Source organism: Odontesthes bonariensis, chromosome 6 (genome assembly GCF_027942865.1).
Source record: "Odontesthes bonariensis isolate fOdoBon6 chromosome 6, fOdoBon6.hap1, whole genome shotgun sequence".
Taxonomy (NCBI): Eukaryota; Metazoa; Chordata; class Actinopteri; order Atheriniformes; family Atherinopsidae; genus Odontesthes; species Odontesthes bonariensis.
In genome coordinates, this window is record NC_134511.1 from 38,331,839 (window position 1) to 38,350,524 (window position 18,686).

Here is an 18,686-nt window from a genome sequence, read left to right on the forward strand (position 1 = left end):
CAACTTGGGATTTTGGACGAACTGTTGTCATAATTCCTCATTTTTTTTTTTTTTATTTTATTTTTATTTTTTTTTTTTTGTTACAAGAGATTCCTTGGCACACATGTCTTTGTGTTCATTAGCTTTCTTGTTGTAAGTGCATCATGAAGGTCATCTTCTTCTTTTTATTATTATTCCTATGCTACCCCTGGCTATCTTCTTTTTGGCGTTATGCTCACATTTGTAAACTGTTATTTTGTTGAATTACTAATAAAGTTTAAAAAAAAAAAAAAAAAAACTTGCATGCATAACTCGTAATTCGTAATTCTTGATGTCAAAACTTTTGGACTCATTTATGCATGCATTTCTAGTTTATGCACACGAACATCAAAACATATGCATGCATTTCTAGATTATGCACACATTTCTAGTTTATGCACACGAACATCAAAACATATGCATGCATTTCTAATTTATGCACACAAACATTTTTGACAGCTATTTTACTCCATACTCTTCAGCTGATGTCACTAGTCACTGAGCTCTGTCACTTGCTGCAGACGTGCCTGACGTTCTTCCGAAGCGTCTCCAAGCTAAGGATTTGACGTCTTTCAATTGCATCATGTACAGACAAGAACCCTGTCCAATCGACAGGCAGGTTGTACAAATTATTAGCACTATTAATACATGTAGGGTATTTTCGGAAAAACTAAACCAAGTTCTTAATAGGTTGGAGCTTTGTGGCTGACGCGTGTTCCAGGATCCAAAGAAAGATAACTTATCTTCCACCGAAGTCACGTTTTGTATTTTTTATTTTAAAACAAATAAAACAACATAAATGAATACAAACGAAAATATGCCTCCTAAACTTTTACAAAAAAATCTAAGGCTCCACAGACCACGCACGTTAACGGCACGGTCAGAAAACCGTGAGGCACCAACCTTCCACCTGCCGTGTCAATCTAATAATGCCCCCTGTCACAGGCACCTCGCGCTGAGTTCTAAAGTGATTAAGTATCTACTATGTAACTTCCTGTAATTATTCTAAATCCACATTTTAACCTTGTACATATGTTTTTAACCTAAATTATTAATTGTATCAATCATGAAATCAGATAAACATCAAATATCTTATCAATATGAAATTATAATAAGAAATATTGTTTTCAAATACACATAATATGGGGCAAATTCAAAACTAGGTATAAAATAGGCATGTGGCGCCTACAATACAGTCATGGTGAAAATTGTTCATATGAATGCTGCTGGTTTGTGAGATTTACTGACACAGGGATGGATATCTTTCCTTGCTTTTTCAGTGGTCATAATTAGGGACCGAGCAGTGAAACTGCAAGGACCCTATTGTATCTGTACTGTTTCTTATTCCGTCTTCCGTCCGATTCTTTGCAAAAGGTGCTCGAAAAGTCTTGAAATTTTGCGAGCACCACCTGCCAGTCGACGACATGAAAGAATCTAAACTTTATATTTTTGGGAATCGCTCATTGACTCTGTAGCGCCCCCTACGATGCTTAAAAATGGTCCCCTTATTGGGGTTAGTTTCGCGTGGGACAGCGAAATTCGGTACACTCATTCATCATGACCAGACGCACAAAAAAGTCTCATGCCGCCATGGTCCCACGTCCACAGGACGGCGGCCATTTTGGATGGAAAGTGCTCGAAATTTTTGACCGATTCCACGCCTTGCATATGATCAAACTCCTCATACAGCTGCTACAGACTTCAAACTTGGCCAGGTTACTCTTAAGACATGGGGGGAAAACAATCTTGGGGAAACTTTTTCAAAACTTAAAGGGCGTGGCCGTGGCGACACCTCAAAGTTTGATGACTCGCCATCACTCGCCACAAAAAATTAAGTCGCTTATAACTCCCACATACATTATCCAATCTGTCCCAAACTTCATACGGTGAATGCTGGACCCAGCCTGAACGCGCACATATTATCATAGTGTTATCCACCTATAGCGCCACCTGCTGGTGGTTGGAAACGTCTTTTTTTTTTTTTTCACACCTCGCATTTGATCAAACTCCTCCTACAGATTTAATGGTAACAGCTTCAAACTTGACCAGGTTACTCTTAAGACATGGGGGGAAAAAGCAATGGAGAAAATTTCCCAAACTCTGAACGGTGTGGGCGTGGCCAGGCGGTGAAAATCGTGTGATGGCGTTTGTGATTTGAAAGCCTTATCATCATCGCAAAGTCATGAAACTTGGCACACACGTCCACCCTGACGACCTCGTACGTATGTAAAGAGTATCGTGTGTGGGCGGAGCAAAATGGCTCAGTGGCGCCCCCTAGAAGTGTTCAAAAACCCCTCCGCATTGGGGTTATTATGTGCTCGTACGTACGCAGAGGGTATCGTGCGTGTGGGCAGAACTGCAGCTCCAGCATCCAGCGCATGCCCCAACGTGCGCACATCCAACGTGCGCACATCCAACGTACGCACATCTCGGTCCCGCTTACAGATGCTTGCAGCTTTTTAGTTATCATTAACATTTCAGACAGTTGTGTTGGCTCCAACTTTGATGAAGTTGCTCATGTTCTCTCTTCCTTTCAAATAGTTAAAACCTCTGATCAGTCCAAGTTTCTGTATGTTTGTTTTTGTTTTCAGAGGAAGCTTGTTCGAGCTGAGCTCAGTCTGACAAGAAACAGCAGGTACATTTGTCCACATGTCAAGAAGGACAAGACAAGAAGGAGATGGCTAGTAGGCTGTTTTTTCTCTGTAGGGAAGCATCCATATGTGATCAGTGAGAACAGAGTAGAAACAGCAAAGTAGAGAATTTTGGAATCAAAAGTGAGCCAGTTGTATAAAAAGGTGACCAAGTCAACCATGGGCAAGGTACATGTACATTGCATTGTAGTAGGATGTGGCAGGTGAGCAACATCATCATGCAGCAACACCTAGCAGCTGAAAGTCATCATATCCAGAACATGAGTGGACATTGGATCTAAAAGTAATCGTGTGGGCTGGGTCCCTGTATAAACAGAGGGAGACAAGGGTGTAAAACGTATACAATTTATTTTACCGTTCAATTTTCTACCATGAGATTTAGTTGTGAAGCTTGACGTCATGCTGCCAGTGTCAAAAGATCTGATGATTCTGCTTTACATTTGCATACACAACCACAACTTGATTGAACTTTGAGAGTGTGCCAAACAGAGGAAAAAATACATCACAAGTAGGTTACACTGTATTTACAAAAAGTGGTTTAGCTCATTCAGCGTTTCTTCAGTATTGCACCTGATTAAATCATACATGTGTGATGTCCTTTTTTGAAACTGCTAAACATCTTAGGAAAAATCTGAAAGTTGTCTCCAAATGGAGCCAGGAGTCAGGATGAGGCAGCCATGCCATCTAACTTAATATTTTTCTCTGACTACAATTTTCTTGTGGGTGTTGGAAAATGTAAGGTTTGTTTTCATCAAGTCAGGAACAGTTAGGACTAAACACTTTCAAATAGATATTGCAGTTTCATAACTGTGGGTCTTGGAGGGTTTGAGCTGTCACATCTGTTCTTTTTAATCTCCTAATGGTTGCTTGGACTTTTCTCTCTCTCACACACCGATCTCCTCTGCTTTTAATCTATGATTAAAGCTGCCTGTGCGGACCAACTCAGTTCTAGTTAACAGCATGTCACAAAAGGTGATATATATCTCAACACCACATGTACTGCAAAAAATAGCAGTTAGAGGACAGACAGACTTTCTTTGGGTTGTTAACTATCTTAAACCTTGTCATTTAAAATATATGCCTGTCTTGCTCTGAGAATTTACGACACTCGTCAATTATGCATTGATTCCCTCTCATCTCATACAAGCTCCCTCCATCTTTTCATCCTACACTCAAAATAGACCAATGAATGAGTGGCCCTCTGCACTGAGACCAGTGGGAGAGTGGTGATTCATACATGAGTTTACCCCTTGTCTTATTTATGGCAGGTTTCACCTCGTTTCTATATGTCTACACTTTAATAGAAGCTGGAGGCTGAGAAACTGGTTGAAAGTGGGGTGAGTCTGAGATCTTGTGCCAGGGCTCCTGGGAAATGAGACAAAGATGGATGTCAATGGCAGTATGAGGGGGAGGTGAGCTGCTGTGCTGTGCTTGCTCAATGGCTGTGTATTCCTTTGTATGGATGGTAACTACATGAAGCACTTCTGTGCACAGGACAAACAAAATACACAGACAATTTTACACTTTTGTTGTAAGTTGACTCTGGCGCATGTGGGCTGGTCTATGCCGACTGCATAATGGTTGTTTATCAATTATTATGCAAAATTAAAGATGTCATCGTCAAGTCACTGGCCATCATTAACTGAAATATTAAACATCTTATATGTGGGCAAAACTAAACTAAACTAAACCATATCAGTTGAGTTGCAGGGGTCTGTCTGGATAACTCAGTTTATGACATTGTGGTCAATCTTTTGTGTTTCCTGTTATCCTGTTCCCAACTCATAAACCTCTCTCACATGAGCACTTTTTCTTTCACGTGTTTTACAGAGTACATGTAGTACAGGTGTGATTGGGCAGTGATGACAGCGAGACAGCAGCAGAGATCCCCCACCTATGTGGTATTCCTGTTTGAGCAGCTGCAGCTCCTGATGAAGGCTGTTCTCTGCTGAGGTCATTATCCTGCTGACTTTGGCTTCAGAGAGTTTCAGCTGATCAGACTGACTGCTGTCAGCCTGGTTCAGATCCATTTCAAACTGCCCTAAATGGACCTCCAGAGCTAGCAGGCGGTCCCCTTATCTAGACATGAACACAGAGCACACACACATAAAAAAGGTTTCTGGGATCTGTCCACGCTTGTTTTAAATTCTAACCTCAGCTTGTGCTGCTTTTGGCAACTGAGAAAAGAAGCAACAATTTTACCTGTAATTAATTTAACTAGAGTGTGTGTATACATACATATATTATAAGCACTGAACACTTAATGTAGGAACATAAAGTATGTGCACGACCTCACATAAATTGTGTGTGCCCTACATATTCTACTGATACAGTTTATATGTGCTGTACTGAAATATGTGTACAGAACCATTTTATCTCGTAATAGTGAGCGGAGCTGTAGGCTGCTCTGTGCATACATCTGAACAAAGCTGTTGAGCTGTTGTTCTGTCCACTTCTTCAGCCTTTATCTTATCTGACAACCTGGAACCTGAAATGACAAGAAGTGCAAAGGGCATCATTTTGAATGCCAAAAACACATGCTGTACATTAGATTTTAATGTAAATGTTTTAGGAAATAATGTTTTGCCTAATTCAGCCATGCAGGCATGACTTCGGAGGTAATGTCCACTAATTTAACATAAGAATCTTGGCTCCTCAACTGTTTTTTTTTTTGACAGACACACAGCGGGCTACAACTGCAAAGAATCTCAGTCATCTGTTGTGAATGGATGGTGACACACATATCTTCAATATGGCTGCACAGGTAAACACGTGGCTTTCAGAGGTAATATTAAAAAAAGCACCTTCATTGATTGGCTTTTACTCCCTTGCAGTAGTATCCCATAGCCATAAACTAGCTACTTAAAGAACAAAGAAATTGTTTTATTTATACCAAAATCACAAATCTTCACTTGTACACTAAATTCTGCTATATTTTAAAATAAATTGTTTTAGGTATGCAAAGTCTTATGCAAAGTGTTGTAAGTGTTTGTGGCAGATTTTGATGCTTGATGACTGATATTGGGGGCTCCCATTTAAAGCACTGTGGCTCAATAGCCGCTTTCGGACAGACCGTTCTAAGAAAGTAGTTATCAGAACTACCCTCCTCGAATTTCGTTCTGATAACTGTCCTTCTGTTTCAGTCTGCATTCGCACATGAGTCGGGACCTGATAGGGACTGATGCGTCGCGCGCAGTCTGCTTCAGTGACGTGTTAGCCGTTAGCCGTTTAGCGCTACATTCAAACACAAAACAAAATGGCAAAAGTAAGGAGAGTAGAAAAAACACCACCAAGAAGCTAATATGGAGAGCGGGGAGGCCACCGTGTTTATGGTGTGCATGATGGTGATATTAATCATGGACAATCACATCAGGCGTCTAATATGAGGCTGGAAGAGCTCACAGAGAGAGTCAGGAGACAATACTTTTTTATTTCATGAAGGAAGAAAGGAGAGCAGAGCGCTGCAGACAAATGAGACCAGTGTAAGTTTAACTTATTAAACACCCGCCGGTTGTGTCTGTGTCATATGAGGAGACATTTCAGCCGTGATAGCATGACATGGGGCGTAGCTACCGACCACCACACACCTCCGTTAGATTAGTTCTATAGAACTATGAAAAGACCCGACCTCTGAGAAGGAGCTAAATAGTTATAGGAACTAAGGGAGAAAGCCCCGAGTTCCTGTATGTCCGAACACGGGAGAAAACGGCCCCGCGGATTAAAAGGTTATTAGAACTGCCAAAGGTTCCTACAGTCCGAAAGCGGCTATTGTCAGCCATTTTCAGTCATGATGGATGACAGAGTTCCATTCAGAGCCAACGTGTTCCTGGTCTTGGTTTTATTGAGCCCCACCATGGAAAAAAAAAAAAACTCTCTGCATCAGCATTTCAGTGTGGCAGAACCAGGGCTCTCAAGTCTCACGCAATGAGCGTGAAACACACGCATTTCAACAAGTTCACACGCCACACATGCCATTTCTCACGCTGAGAAATTATCAACTTCTTCGCACAGAAATTCTAATGGCCTATACTATAAACTAGTCAATGGCAGGTTACTGTGCGCTAGTGTAGCTCAGAACTATAGCTCTGGTACAGCTGTCTTGATTTAGCAACCCATCAGAAAATCACAAAATAGAATTTCTCAGCCAATCAGAAAACAGAATTTCTTGTTGCCGGGTGAGGTCTGAAATAGCTTAGCTGTACCAGAGGTATTCTGAGCTGTACGAGACAAAAGTCAAATAAATGAAAGGACTAAGTAACTGGGTTGACTCCTGTGTCCTCTGTGCCAAGCCTGGTTGAGTTCAGGCAGACAAACTCTTAATAACTCGACAATGGCAAAGCTGCACTTATCAAGACCTTACAGCTCGTATGTCTCCGTGTATCTAAGCCATCAATGAAAAGGTGAACAATATTTATGTCAAGATGGGTTGGTGAGGTAGGACACGGATGCGGACTTTCAAAAAGCAAGCTGGGTTTATTTAGCAAAAAACAATACGTGGTTAACACAAAAACAACACTATGGGAAAAACAAAACAAAACATTTGACAGGGCATGGATAAATACTTAACTTGATACGTGGTGTCATGGCACGAGGGGAAACTCAGGAATCATGGTAGATCCGTAAGGATCTCACAAAATGACAGGGTAGACTGGAAACTAAATAGAGGGCTGGGAGTGATTGGAGAGTGAGTGCAGCTGAGGGGAAAAACAAGGTGAAGTGATTGAAACCAATGAGCTGGTAAGTGACGTGAGGGGAAAAACAATGGCAAAACCTAACTACACATGAACTCAAAAACCAAGACCTAAAACATGATAAAACTAAAAACATGTGGAAAAGGCACGTGGGCGTGACAATTTACCAAAGAGCCAATAATAGTGAAGATCTCCCAAAGGGCCCTGTAGGCTGAGCAATGATAGAAAGACTTTTTGAAATCATTGTATGTATTCTGTGGAAATTATTTGGTCACAAAGAACCAACAATGCATTCAACAACATGATCACACCTATCAGAGATATCGGCTACATTATACATAATGACATAAAACCTTCCAGATATGCATTATCTGTTTTAATATTTTTCTCTTTTCACATGGTCATTTCATCTGCAGATCCACAACATTTTTGAATGTTATAAACAGTGCTGCAACTTGCTGGGGATCATGTTTGATAAGCAACCAAGCAACACAATTATCGGCATACACAGCAAACATCAGAAAGTTATGTTAAGAAAAGTGTATAAAGGCAAAGTCCCATTAGATTAAACGTTTTGATATCAACATGTACTGTATTATTAGGACTTTCAAATAAGATTTGTTGCCTTGCAACAAATGTAATCCAAATATCTTTCCAGCAGTATTTAAGTCACATTTGCTGTTTTTTAATCTATTACTTTACTTTCATTAACTACTGCCACTTGCCTGTTTTAGTATCAGCAAAGGTCGCTGTGTTTGGTTGTGCCAACTGTGCAGATTAAACATGGATCCTTCGTTTTACAGAATCCTTTATTGATGTTTCCTCCTGTCTTCCAAGTTCATGGTGGAACTGCTGTTGGTAAAACACACAAACGGATGTTGTTATGTGATGCTGGAGTACCTCATGGTGCCATCTTGATTTTCTGACCTTTACCCTTTCTGCTGCATTCTGCTGAGTCGAGCTGTCACTGCAGCACTCCTATGGCCAGTCAGGGCAAGGAATAATGACGGTGACCCACTTTCTCTGCATTTTCAATTATTTTTATGGCACATGCTTGGCCATTGGTCCACAGCTAATGTGCTGCCATCAGTGATTTACCACTCAATGAAACCAACAGAACTGAGTGTTGGCTGGATCTGTGAGGTAGGTTTTTAGTATTTTTTTTTAATATCGACCTTATGAGATATGGATGTCAGTGGTTGTCAATTATCACATTTTTTTTCTTTTTTTATGAGGTCCTCGACATTTCTGCTGTTTTTTTTTTTTTCACATCTCATTTCTTTTTCTTGTGAACTCGCCTTTAAAAGGCCTCCAATTCACTAACCAAACAGCCAGCTATCCTATCCTAGATGAATCTTAAAATACACAATGCATATTGTCAAGTTATTATTACTTCTGGGCATGCAGCTTTTGGATGAATCACATTATTAAGCTCACGAAACAGAACACTTTCTTTGGTAAGAGACTTTTGAAATGAATCCCCAGCTCAACATGGTGTGGGAGTGTTAGTATTATCCGGCAGAGAAAGAGCAAAAGTTGGCTTCAACGGGGCACGTCTTCCAGCAAAAAACAGAGAGCGGATTGATGAATGGATGGCATTCAAGGTATAGAGGTGTCATGGTCAGTGTCAGGTGCCCCACTGCACCACCATGTCAAAGCAAACACATCCTTTAAGTTTGATTGGAACATGTGTGTGCATCTCCCTTTCAGACCTGCAGCGATCTGAATGCTGTTTACATGACGACACATAACACTTTTTGAATATATAAAAAAGTATGCTTTTAAATGGTTTTGGTAGGCAATGACTGTCAAGTTTTTCTGAATTTCCTCAGGTGTTCAGAGTCTTTTTGTAGAAAAATGGGTTTTACAAGGCTTTTTTGATTTAAAAACATTAATTACCACATAAATAGAAGTTACAAGACAAACTAAGCAATTAATTTATGTCCAAGGGCAAACATAAACAAAACAGAAACAAAGCTAACAAACTTAGACATCTCTTAAAGTCTTAAGAAAAAAGTACAACTATAAACATCCATCAAAGAGTAGAGAAAACACGACCAATTCACAAACACTTGGAGAGGGTAAGGTTATTTTTTGCAGTTGGTCAGAATTTTGATTGTGCTAACTAACAGACAAACATAATGACATGTTAATCTTTTTTCACAGTTCAGCCTGTGGATTGATTGGTGTGCTTGATTAGATTATAGTTGCAAATTTTGCTACGAAAGGTAATCAAGCATATTTAAGAAATCTAAGAATAACACTCAGAATCTTCAGCCTTGCTAGTTGGTCTGTGAGTTGTTGTTCAGTGGCAGATGCATATTTTTGTTTGTAAAGTGTCGTGATTGGAGTAAAGGGTAGGGGGAGGGTTAGTTTGCTACAGTGCATGCATGACTCACATCAAGCAGCGACTCCAGCGACTCATACAGGGTCTTGGAGGCTATACTTAGGCAACGTCTTGCCTTGAGCTTAATGCTAATGCCAGCAAGTATGCTAACATGCCCCCAGTGATAATTTGTCCTGTAGATGTTTAGATATTTGCATTTGGGAAGTGATCTGTTAGTGATACAGTATGAAAACATAGGGCATTGTTTGAGTAGGAGGAGTTTGCCATCTGTGCACATTAAATGTCTGCACTAAATTTATTCTACAGCTTGAAATAATTGGGGAGACATACAACAGTCAACAGGCGGATGCCACCAGCAAAAATGAGACAGTCAGGAGACAACCAACGTGCATCGTGCCTGAAGAAAATTGAACTGAAATCATGTGTAAACTGTTGAAATAATGTTGTGGTGCACTCTCTGACTAACATAAGTTACATAAGTTACCCTCTCAAGAGCCATTTCATGGCTGTTGTCATAGATCACAATATGCAACATACCATCCTGACCATGCATCATCTACATTATGATAGGTTTTGATATTGTGGATTCAGAGAGACGACGAGGAGTTCAAACAGTAACAATGAACTGACTTTTAAAGACTAATGTAGATTTTCTGCATATCACTGGTGTTGTAACTGCTTCTGTTAATTTGCTGCTTTACTTCTGCTAAACTCTTTGCCAGCACAGATGCAATGTTTTTCTGCCTTAACCTCCAGCTCTTTCAGCTGAATATCCACAGCTGTCCTGAGCTATATAACCTCCTTTTGCCATCTAATAATCTGCTGCTTACATCAGCACTCAGCTTGGTGATGCTGGCATCACACCAGAAGTAATAGGTGGAAGCATAGAGAGCTGGTGAGAGACCACGAAAGGACATGAGCAAAAATCTAAAGAAAATCAGTTTTTTTTCATACTAAAATCATGTCATGGCACAGAACAAATTGAAACTCACTTTGACTTGCACTTGATGACAGCTTACATTTTAAAGAAAGTCTATACTTAACAAACACATTTTCTATAAATGAATGGTAAATGAATTGCTAATCAAAAGTGCAGGCGCAACATAAAGACAAGTCAAATGAGAAAAATCTGTTTCACAGATCTCATATATCAGCACTCGGAAAATATTGCAACTATATTTTGTGTCCAGTTTGAGTGATAAGAATAAACTGTTCTAACCCTTATCAGCAGTGCAGTAGAGATCTCTTCCTCCCCATACTTGGTTTGAGATTTCATAATTAAGCCTGCAAAGACTCTCTCTCACTGAGTTTGTCAGACCTATCATTATGTATATGTTGTATATATTATTTCTGATACCCCAGCATCTAATTACTGCCATGCCTTGTGGCAAACACTGTTTTATCTAAAAACACTTGCCTTTAGTGATTATTTATGACGAACATGCAAAAGGTCAGTAAATGGAGTAGCTGAGTTCTTTCTGACGCTTTTATTGGTCCATAAATTAGCTTTTTGTTCAGTCACAGGCAATTTCCAGTCTCATGCAAAACTGATGCAAAAAAACCCACAACATGTGTGATATAGTCTCTATTCACAAATCAAACTACAGAAGATGCATATATCCGTGGAAGCCAGGAAAGATCAAAGTTATTCAGCGATGGTTGCTACATAGCATCACAGCATGAAACCTTTCACCAATCCAATCTAATAACTGCGATCTCTACAGACACTGAATAACGAGCAAGTGCTAATCACCATCCAAAGTGTACGTAAGCTTAGAAACTTCATGATGGTGGGAATAAAATAATTGCATGTCAGTGTCTGTATGCCAAAACTAATAGAAAGTTGGGAGACTGTGAAGAGTTGCTGGGTTTCAGTCACAAGAGTGGGAGAAAAAGAAGTCGGGTATCAATAAGGGAAGGAAGATTATTTCATCAAAATAATTCTATGTTGTATTTTTCACACTGTTCAGTTTGTCTCTCAGTATTTGAATACAGTGCTAGACCCAGGACTTGTGTACATAGCTGCCAATTCTTCCTCTCAGGTCTCTAATGCCAGGCACGATTTTCTGGTCCAGCTTTTTTAACAGCTTCTGTGGTTTCAGAAGTAACGGAGCCCAGTTGGGCCATCTATCTTAACAGTGCCTGCTCAGCACAAGGGCAGCATATCTGATATATAAAGCCTATTTTCAGAAGGAACAACTAGCAGAAAGTTCATGTGAAAAGTATCAGTCATTTACTTGGATGTGGCAGAAAACCATAGGTAATATTGTTTAATTCACCTATTGTTTTCTATACTGTCGTTATCAAAATAAACTGGAACTACTTCATGTCATTTGCTTAGAAAGACAATTTCACATTAGCAAAAATAACATAATCACATTAGTTTGAATGATTACTCTTCAGGATAGGCCTTTCACATGTGTGCAATACTCAACATCAAAGAATACTCTCTGGCCTCATATGAGAGCAAACAGTAACAGTGATGTGCCGTTTATTTGAGTAAGCCGAGTATTCACTTCACAACTTAGCCTGTTACCTCCTCTTATGCAGGCTTAATCAGCTTGTAATATTTCAGATGATGATACCCTGTAATCATGTTAATGATCCATTTGCAAAGCGCTAATGAAGCTGTGTATTTCGTTTTGGTGCCCTGCTTCAATAAGACAGTTATCAGAGTGTGGCTTAATGTTCTGCTCTGTCGCAGATGACTCCAAACACCCTCAAATTTGATTCAGGAGTCACACTTCCAAGCTCTTTGAACTAATAAATCGGACTGATATTAAAAGGCTACTCTTAAGTGCCTAACTTGACAGTGTTTCTTCAACCAAACACTATGCACATCATTCGTTTTTGTGATTATACAGATGAAATGTGCATGAGCTGCTGCTGATGAGATGTCAGGCAGGCTTTATTCAGACACTACACCATTCTATTAGGTGCAATCAAATCAGCTGGGAGTTTGTGGGCATGAATCTGTGCAAGCGTGTTGCAACATAAAATCTAATGAAATGAACAGAAGAGATTATATAGAATATACTCAAAAAGAGGAGACAATCCCACACAAGAAGGTATAACAGGTTCCACACAAAACAAGCAAAATTGATGTCAGTATATTTAAGTGCATACACCAAAATCTATCCTCTTGTACCTGTAGGTCCATGCTGAACTGTTTCACAGTTCATGAGCCCGTGAGTATGTAATTCTCCAGCAGCTTGCGGGAAAGTGCTTCGAGTTGGACAGAGCCATGGTTGGACTGCAGACCAGCTGCCATCTCCTCTTTGATCCTGAAAGCCTGCTCCAGCAGCACAGCCAGAGTTCTGTCCTGACTGCTTCGACTACCCCTCAACACATCGAGAAATATCAATGAGGAAATAAAAAGCAAAAAAAGCTTTGTTGTCAAAATACTTGTATTTGTAATTTTGGTAACTGAAGAATGCAAACCACGTGTCACACGTCATGTCAAGTCATGTTGGCGGCGTGTAAACTCATTCAAGGAGAAAATACATTATTTTACAGTTCAATTCAACAAAGCACTCATCCAGCCAGAGGGACCGTGAAGATGGGATGATATTATGTGCAGAGGTTTTCATGCTCTCGGGTCATGTCTTGGTGTCCCTGTGCCACCCTGCCTGAGGCTGCAGTGGATTAAGGTCTAATTTCATCAATGTGATTCACAGCAGTGTTCGAAAGGTTCTCAACCTTATTTCCTTTCTATCAACTGGGGGAAGCAGAACTTATCTCCTGTCAAGCACCGATTGATTTAAAAACTGAATTAGAGACCCAGATGAACCAGGAGGGAAGAAACATAAGAAACAATAATATATATAATGTAAAAGATTTCACAGTAAGTAAAAAAATCAAATAGAATCAAAAATGTTATCTGCTATGACTATGAGACAATTTGAGCTTTAACTCATTTGACATCCTTCTCGTCTATAAAGTAAACACACATTGCATGAATTGTGGAAGTTTCACTTAAATGCATTAAATTTATGTCTCTTGTTATTTTTAAAATCTTTTTTTAAGGTGAAAAATGAGTAGAACAATCATATTATATTCCTCAGCTGATATGCAATCCACATCAGGGAAAAATAGTGTTTTCTCTTTTCACATATCCAAACACTCACTGGGCGGTGCTTCTCCTCAGCCGGCTCTTGAGTTGATGTGTTTGTGTTGTCACTTAGTGTCATTGAATTGGGTGTGCCTGCTTGCCAGCATAGATGCATTGTCGTGGTGAGCAGCTTAACTGGCCAAACCAAACTATTTGCTGACCTATGAGTGTGAACAGTGATAAATGTGGCTCAGCAGAACTTAGGAAACAATTCTCACAAAAACAGACCGGAGGGAAAATACAGATGCACTTTTGATGCATATAGTTAAGAAGTCAGTAGTTCGCAGCTTCTTTATCTTTTCACTTTGAACGTTAAAATTTAAGAGCGATTGAGAATTTTAAACAAAGTATCTGAGGAGCTTCCTCCCACAGACTGTATGAAATATTCTTCTCTGGCTGCAGACTCCACTGAGTGCCAAATGTATAATTTATCAACAAGTGCAACACGCAGAAACAGAAAATTAAAATACTTTTTTTATTTTTGTTAGACGACGTCTAATTCTGGGCTGTACTGTGGTGTGGTGGTTAGCACCGTCGCCTCACAGCAAGAGGGTTCCAGGTTCAATTCCCAGCTGGGGCCTTTCTGTGTGGAGTTTGCATGTTCTCCCCCGTGTATGCGTGGGTTCTCTCCGGGTACTCCAGCTTTCTCCCACCATCCAAAAGCATGCTTGTTAGGTTAAACAGTGTCTCTAAATTGTCAGTGTCAGGTCGTTTGTCTCTGTGTGGCCCTGTGATGGACCCTGCCTGTCGCCCAATGATGGCTTGGATAGACTCCAGCCCCCCCACGACCCAACAGTTTCAGGTATAGAAAATGGATGGATGGACATCTAATTCTGAAATAAGTTATAAAAGAAAATCCAACTGAGAGACAGGCATGTTTTTTTTAAGTATTAAAAGCATGGCTTTCAAAGTTGGATATTGCCAACTTAACAAATAGCTGATAAACAATTAACACTCCCATTTCACTGGAATGGGTTAACCGTTTTATAAAATACCAATATTTGAAGAACAGAGATATTTTTTGTTTGACAAGATAAGTACAACATTATACTGTTAATAGGCTGCATGGTGGTGTGGTGATTAGCACCGTCGCCTCACAGTAGGAGGGTTCCAGGTTCAATTCCTGTGTGGAGTTTGCATGTTCTCGCCGTGTATGCTTGGGTTCTCTCCCAGTACTCCAGCTTCCTCCCACCATCAAAAGCATGCAGGTTAGGAGCCCTAGGGAAGGAAAACCTCGGAGAAACAAACCAGGGTAGGGGATGCTCTTCAGCCTTGGCTGGCAAGTCGCTTTCGAGAGGGAAAACTGGGACAAGAAAACCAACGCCGAAGACGGATATGGGCCCCTGGCGCATAACGGCAGTACAACGCAACTATGTCATGGAGACGAACGAGACAACAACATAAATTACAAATTCATTTAATAGCAATTCAAAATTAGTGGATTTCTGTTTGCATCAATACGAGGAAATAGCATTTGCACATAGAACTGATGACTCTGCTCTTTACTGCAGTATGAGGATGAAAACAGTAAGTATGGTGAAGGTTACAGGTTTAAGCCTTGTTGGAAACATTTTAAAATACAAAAAAAAATCTAAGTCGAGGCTTTTCAAAACACTGCCCTGTAGCTGCTTGGGTAAAGCTCTTTAAATATTTTCAGTAAATCATGTCACTGTACACAAGTACAAAGCACCTGTGCTTAATCTAAGGAAGGACTGACTACAGTGGAAACATTCCAAAAATAAATAGAACAGCCCAAAAATTGAAATCAAGTGCACATTATGGGATAAAGTCATAATGAAAACGGACAAATCATGTCTCATTTACCAGCACCAACCCTACAATATCAAACAGTGTGAGCTGCATTATATGCCCTTGCATTTGGTGGGAAAGCGCATTGTAAGGTTCTGAGGTGTCTATGCAGCAGATATGCCACAAGTATATGCAGCTGTAGATTAGTCTCTTATCAACAGGACTGGGATCTTTATAAGCCAAGGCCCTCTCAGTGCAGAGTCATCAGTTTTCACACTAGCCCAGTAGAAAAGCTTACGGCTGACAGGACTTGCTTGGCTCGTACACTCACAGCTCCATCTACTTAACTGAAAGAAGGGTTCAGGCCAGTTATTTGGCCAACAGGTTGTAATTAAAGTATTTCCTTTCACTGGATGGCATGAGATATCAAGTAAATATATCCCAAGCTACAATGGAACTTGTCACTGGCTGCTCATCCCATTCTTGATATATATACAATTACCAAAGATGTCTATCATTAAAAAAAACACGACTGATTGTTGAAGTCAGTGTTGCTATAAATCTTCACACACTGCTGAGAGCTGATAACTGCATAATCTTTGCTTTACCAGGGTCAAGGCAAAGATCCCCCAACACAAAGCATAACCAGCATTACTCATACCTCCATCATCACCGTGATGCCAAGGTTGTAGCACATGAACAAGGCCTTGGTTAGCAACTCGCTCAATTTTACATTTTGTCAACATTACTTGCAGATGAATGAATATTTTTCAACCTTCTCTGCATTTTTAACATATACGCTAGAATTAGAAATAGGCTTTTTATTGCTTTTGTTTATGACATTAAGGGCAGTGTTAACTGAGGAGGCAGAATCAGTCACTGAAACAGAGACATGAGGGGAGGATATAATGAGTTATTCTACACATCAGAGCAGCGCAGCTAAAAGCATTCTTTGTGCTGCCTGCTTACTGGGTGCATGTGGTTGATAACATTCAGTGAGGCCTGACCTATTTGTCATGGAAAATGTATCCAGACACAGTGCAGAAACATGCAGATGACACAAAAGAGAGCGAGTCTTTCAAACCTCACACCTTTAGATTTAAAGTTTAGCATTTTGGAAGTAAATTTAAGGTCCAAACCACTATGCAAATATCACACACGTTTGCAGTGTCTAAGTGCAAAGAAATAAACTGAAATTGAGGTGACAGGAGATCCACAACACGAATCATAAACATCTCTAAGGCACCGAGGGGTATGTTACACAACCAGCACCGTACAGACTATCCAGTCAAATGGCATGGTCGGCCAGAGGGAGGCGCGGTGCACCCTTCGTCCTTCATTTGAATACAGTATTACAATTAATAGGCAAGTTTGTTTCATCCCTGCTTAAACACTGGGGACAGAGCAGAGACTTTAAGACAACCAAGCGCAGGATTTTAAATCTTAGGAAATTTAGCCGGGGTCATTTAATGCTCTCCTAAACTTAACTTCTGAGGTAAGATAGAACTTCAATAGCATTCTTTGTTCTCTGTCGAACGTATACTGCACGGCGTGACATAATAATTTACAGGGTCTGCAAAGGCATTTTGCAAGGTTCGTTTTAAGATTGGCAACCTTTTCATCATCACTTCATGCGTCTCCTTCTTGGCGCTCTAAACTGATCATCAGTGGAAGTGCACCCAAGCTGCACCAGCTCAACTGTGACATCCGTCCAATACACAGAGTGTGCTCAGGCTGGCTGGCTGCTGCACAGGCACCATGGAGCAAAAATCACCCAAAGCTGAATGCACCGCTAAGGGACAAGAGTCTCTGTCCTACCAGAGAAGGATGTGGAAGAATTTCCAGGGGAAAACCAAGCCATGGCTGAGTCCTAAACTGGGATCGGAGCGTCGCGGTGGCGGGGGCGCGGAGGGCAGCAAAAAGGAGTCTGGGCTGTGGATGTTTAAGAGGAAAAAGAAACAGTTGGATCGGGTATTTTCGTCGTCACAACCGAACCTCTGCTGTTCAACACCGGCTCCTTTTGAAGGAGATAAGTCTGGTGGAGGCGACGCAGCCCAGGGCATGAGCTCAGGCGGGCAGACTCTGCTACAGCCCCTTGGCATAGCTTCTGGAGCCACAGGGAGCAAGCCAGAGCTGATGGCCCACGGAAGCCCCAAACTCCAGGTATCCCAGTTGATGATGAACCAACAGAAGAGCTCCTCTCTCGGGTCGGCGTGTTTCGAGAAGCTGGTGGTGGATTCGAACGCGGTGATGGGAGAGGAGGAGCAGCTGCGTAAAAACGCAAGTGATTCTGTGAGTAAAGAGTCATGCAGTACGAAACGCATATAACATATAACACATTACACCCATGTAAGCTTATTGTAAATATGGAAAAATGTAAATGGTGAACTGGACTTGATTATTATGTATATTTTAAAAAAGCTGACAAGTTTCACGATGTGTCTTTGCGACGTCCTCACTGCTCCTATCATGTGATGCATTCATCGATTTTCCAGTCAAGCGATTTCTTTACTCCATCCTGTAGCGTGCAGGACTGTTTTAGCCATAGTACTACCACAGTCAGAGTGGCAGTGTAGACCTTCATGTGATCATCAAAACCAAACAACAAGCTTACATTATACAGCATCCTTTGCTTGGAATGCAGTCATTATTACACTCACCCCATGCTTCACCTCATACTGTTTATTCTCATTTCAGTTAAAGCCTCCCTAAAAGAATTTCTAAAACAGGCTACATTCTCTGATGTCTACCAGGATCTATTTGCCTGCTGAATCCTTTTCATCCAGTATAGGGACTATCCCCCAGCTTCACAGTCCATCTGTCACTGTGTCCTTGCCTGTAGACACAGACTGAATGCATGCTCGAAGGATCATCATTCTTTTTTTTTCTTTTCTTTTCTTTTTTTTTGTGCCTGATGGCAGGTGGGTTTCCACATCATTCACCATGCTGAGTCAGGCTGTCCCAAGATAACCATTATCTAAAAGAAAAAGAAATATTAGGTCTTGAGTGTCATAACTGGAGCTATGCTATCACCTGCTTGTAGACATGTTCACAATCTACAAGCAGATCATCGAATTTCAGACAGGCTGATATGATATTATGGGGATAAAGCATGTGAT

At 40.6% G+C, this 18,686-nt stretch overlaps 3 protein-coding genes across 6 annotated transcripts in view; 2 read left to right on the forward strand and 1 right to left on the reverse strand.

The window, feature by feature from the left end:
* Positions 1-12,960, forward strand: part of skic3 (SKI3 subunit of superkiller complex) — a 35,755-nt gene extending 22,795 nt beyond the window's left edge. Inside the window, exons 42-43 of the transcript XR_012769945.1 lie at positions 5,348-5,433; positions 12,862-12,960. The gene's annotated coding sequence lies outside the window, so the exon portion shown is untranslated. The remainder of the gene's footprint in view (positions 1-5,347; positions 5,434-12,861) is intronic.
* fam81b (family with sequence similarity 81 member B) lies at positions 527-13,631 on the reverse strand. The gene is given in 8 exon segments (XM_075469170.1): positions 527-618; positions 4,564-4,743; positions 10,409-10,531; positions 10,534-10,572; positions 11,731-11,788; positions 11,790-11,849; positions 12,856-13,060; positions 13,588-13,631. Coding segments are annotated over 8 exon segments (801 nt in total).
* Positions 13,632-17,239: 3,608 nt separating this feature from the next.
* The window catches only part of mctp1a (multiple C2 domains, transmembrane 1a), a 135,914-nt gene continuing 134,467 nt past the window's right edge, over positions 17,240-18,686 (forward strand). For all 4 annotated transcript variants that reach the window (XM_075468735.1, XM_075468737.1, XM_075468736.1 and 1 more), the window contains exon 1: positions 17,240-17,859. In XM_075468735.1, coding sequence (XP_075324850.1) covers positions 17,326-17,859 — 534 coding nt within the window. In that variant the 5' untranslated portion in view covers positions 17,240-17,325. The remainder of the gene's footprint in view (positions 17,860-18,686) is intronic.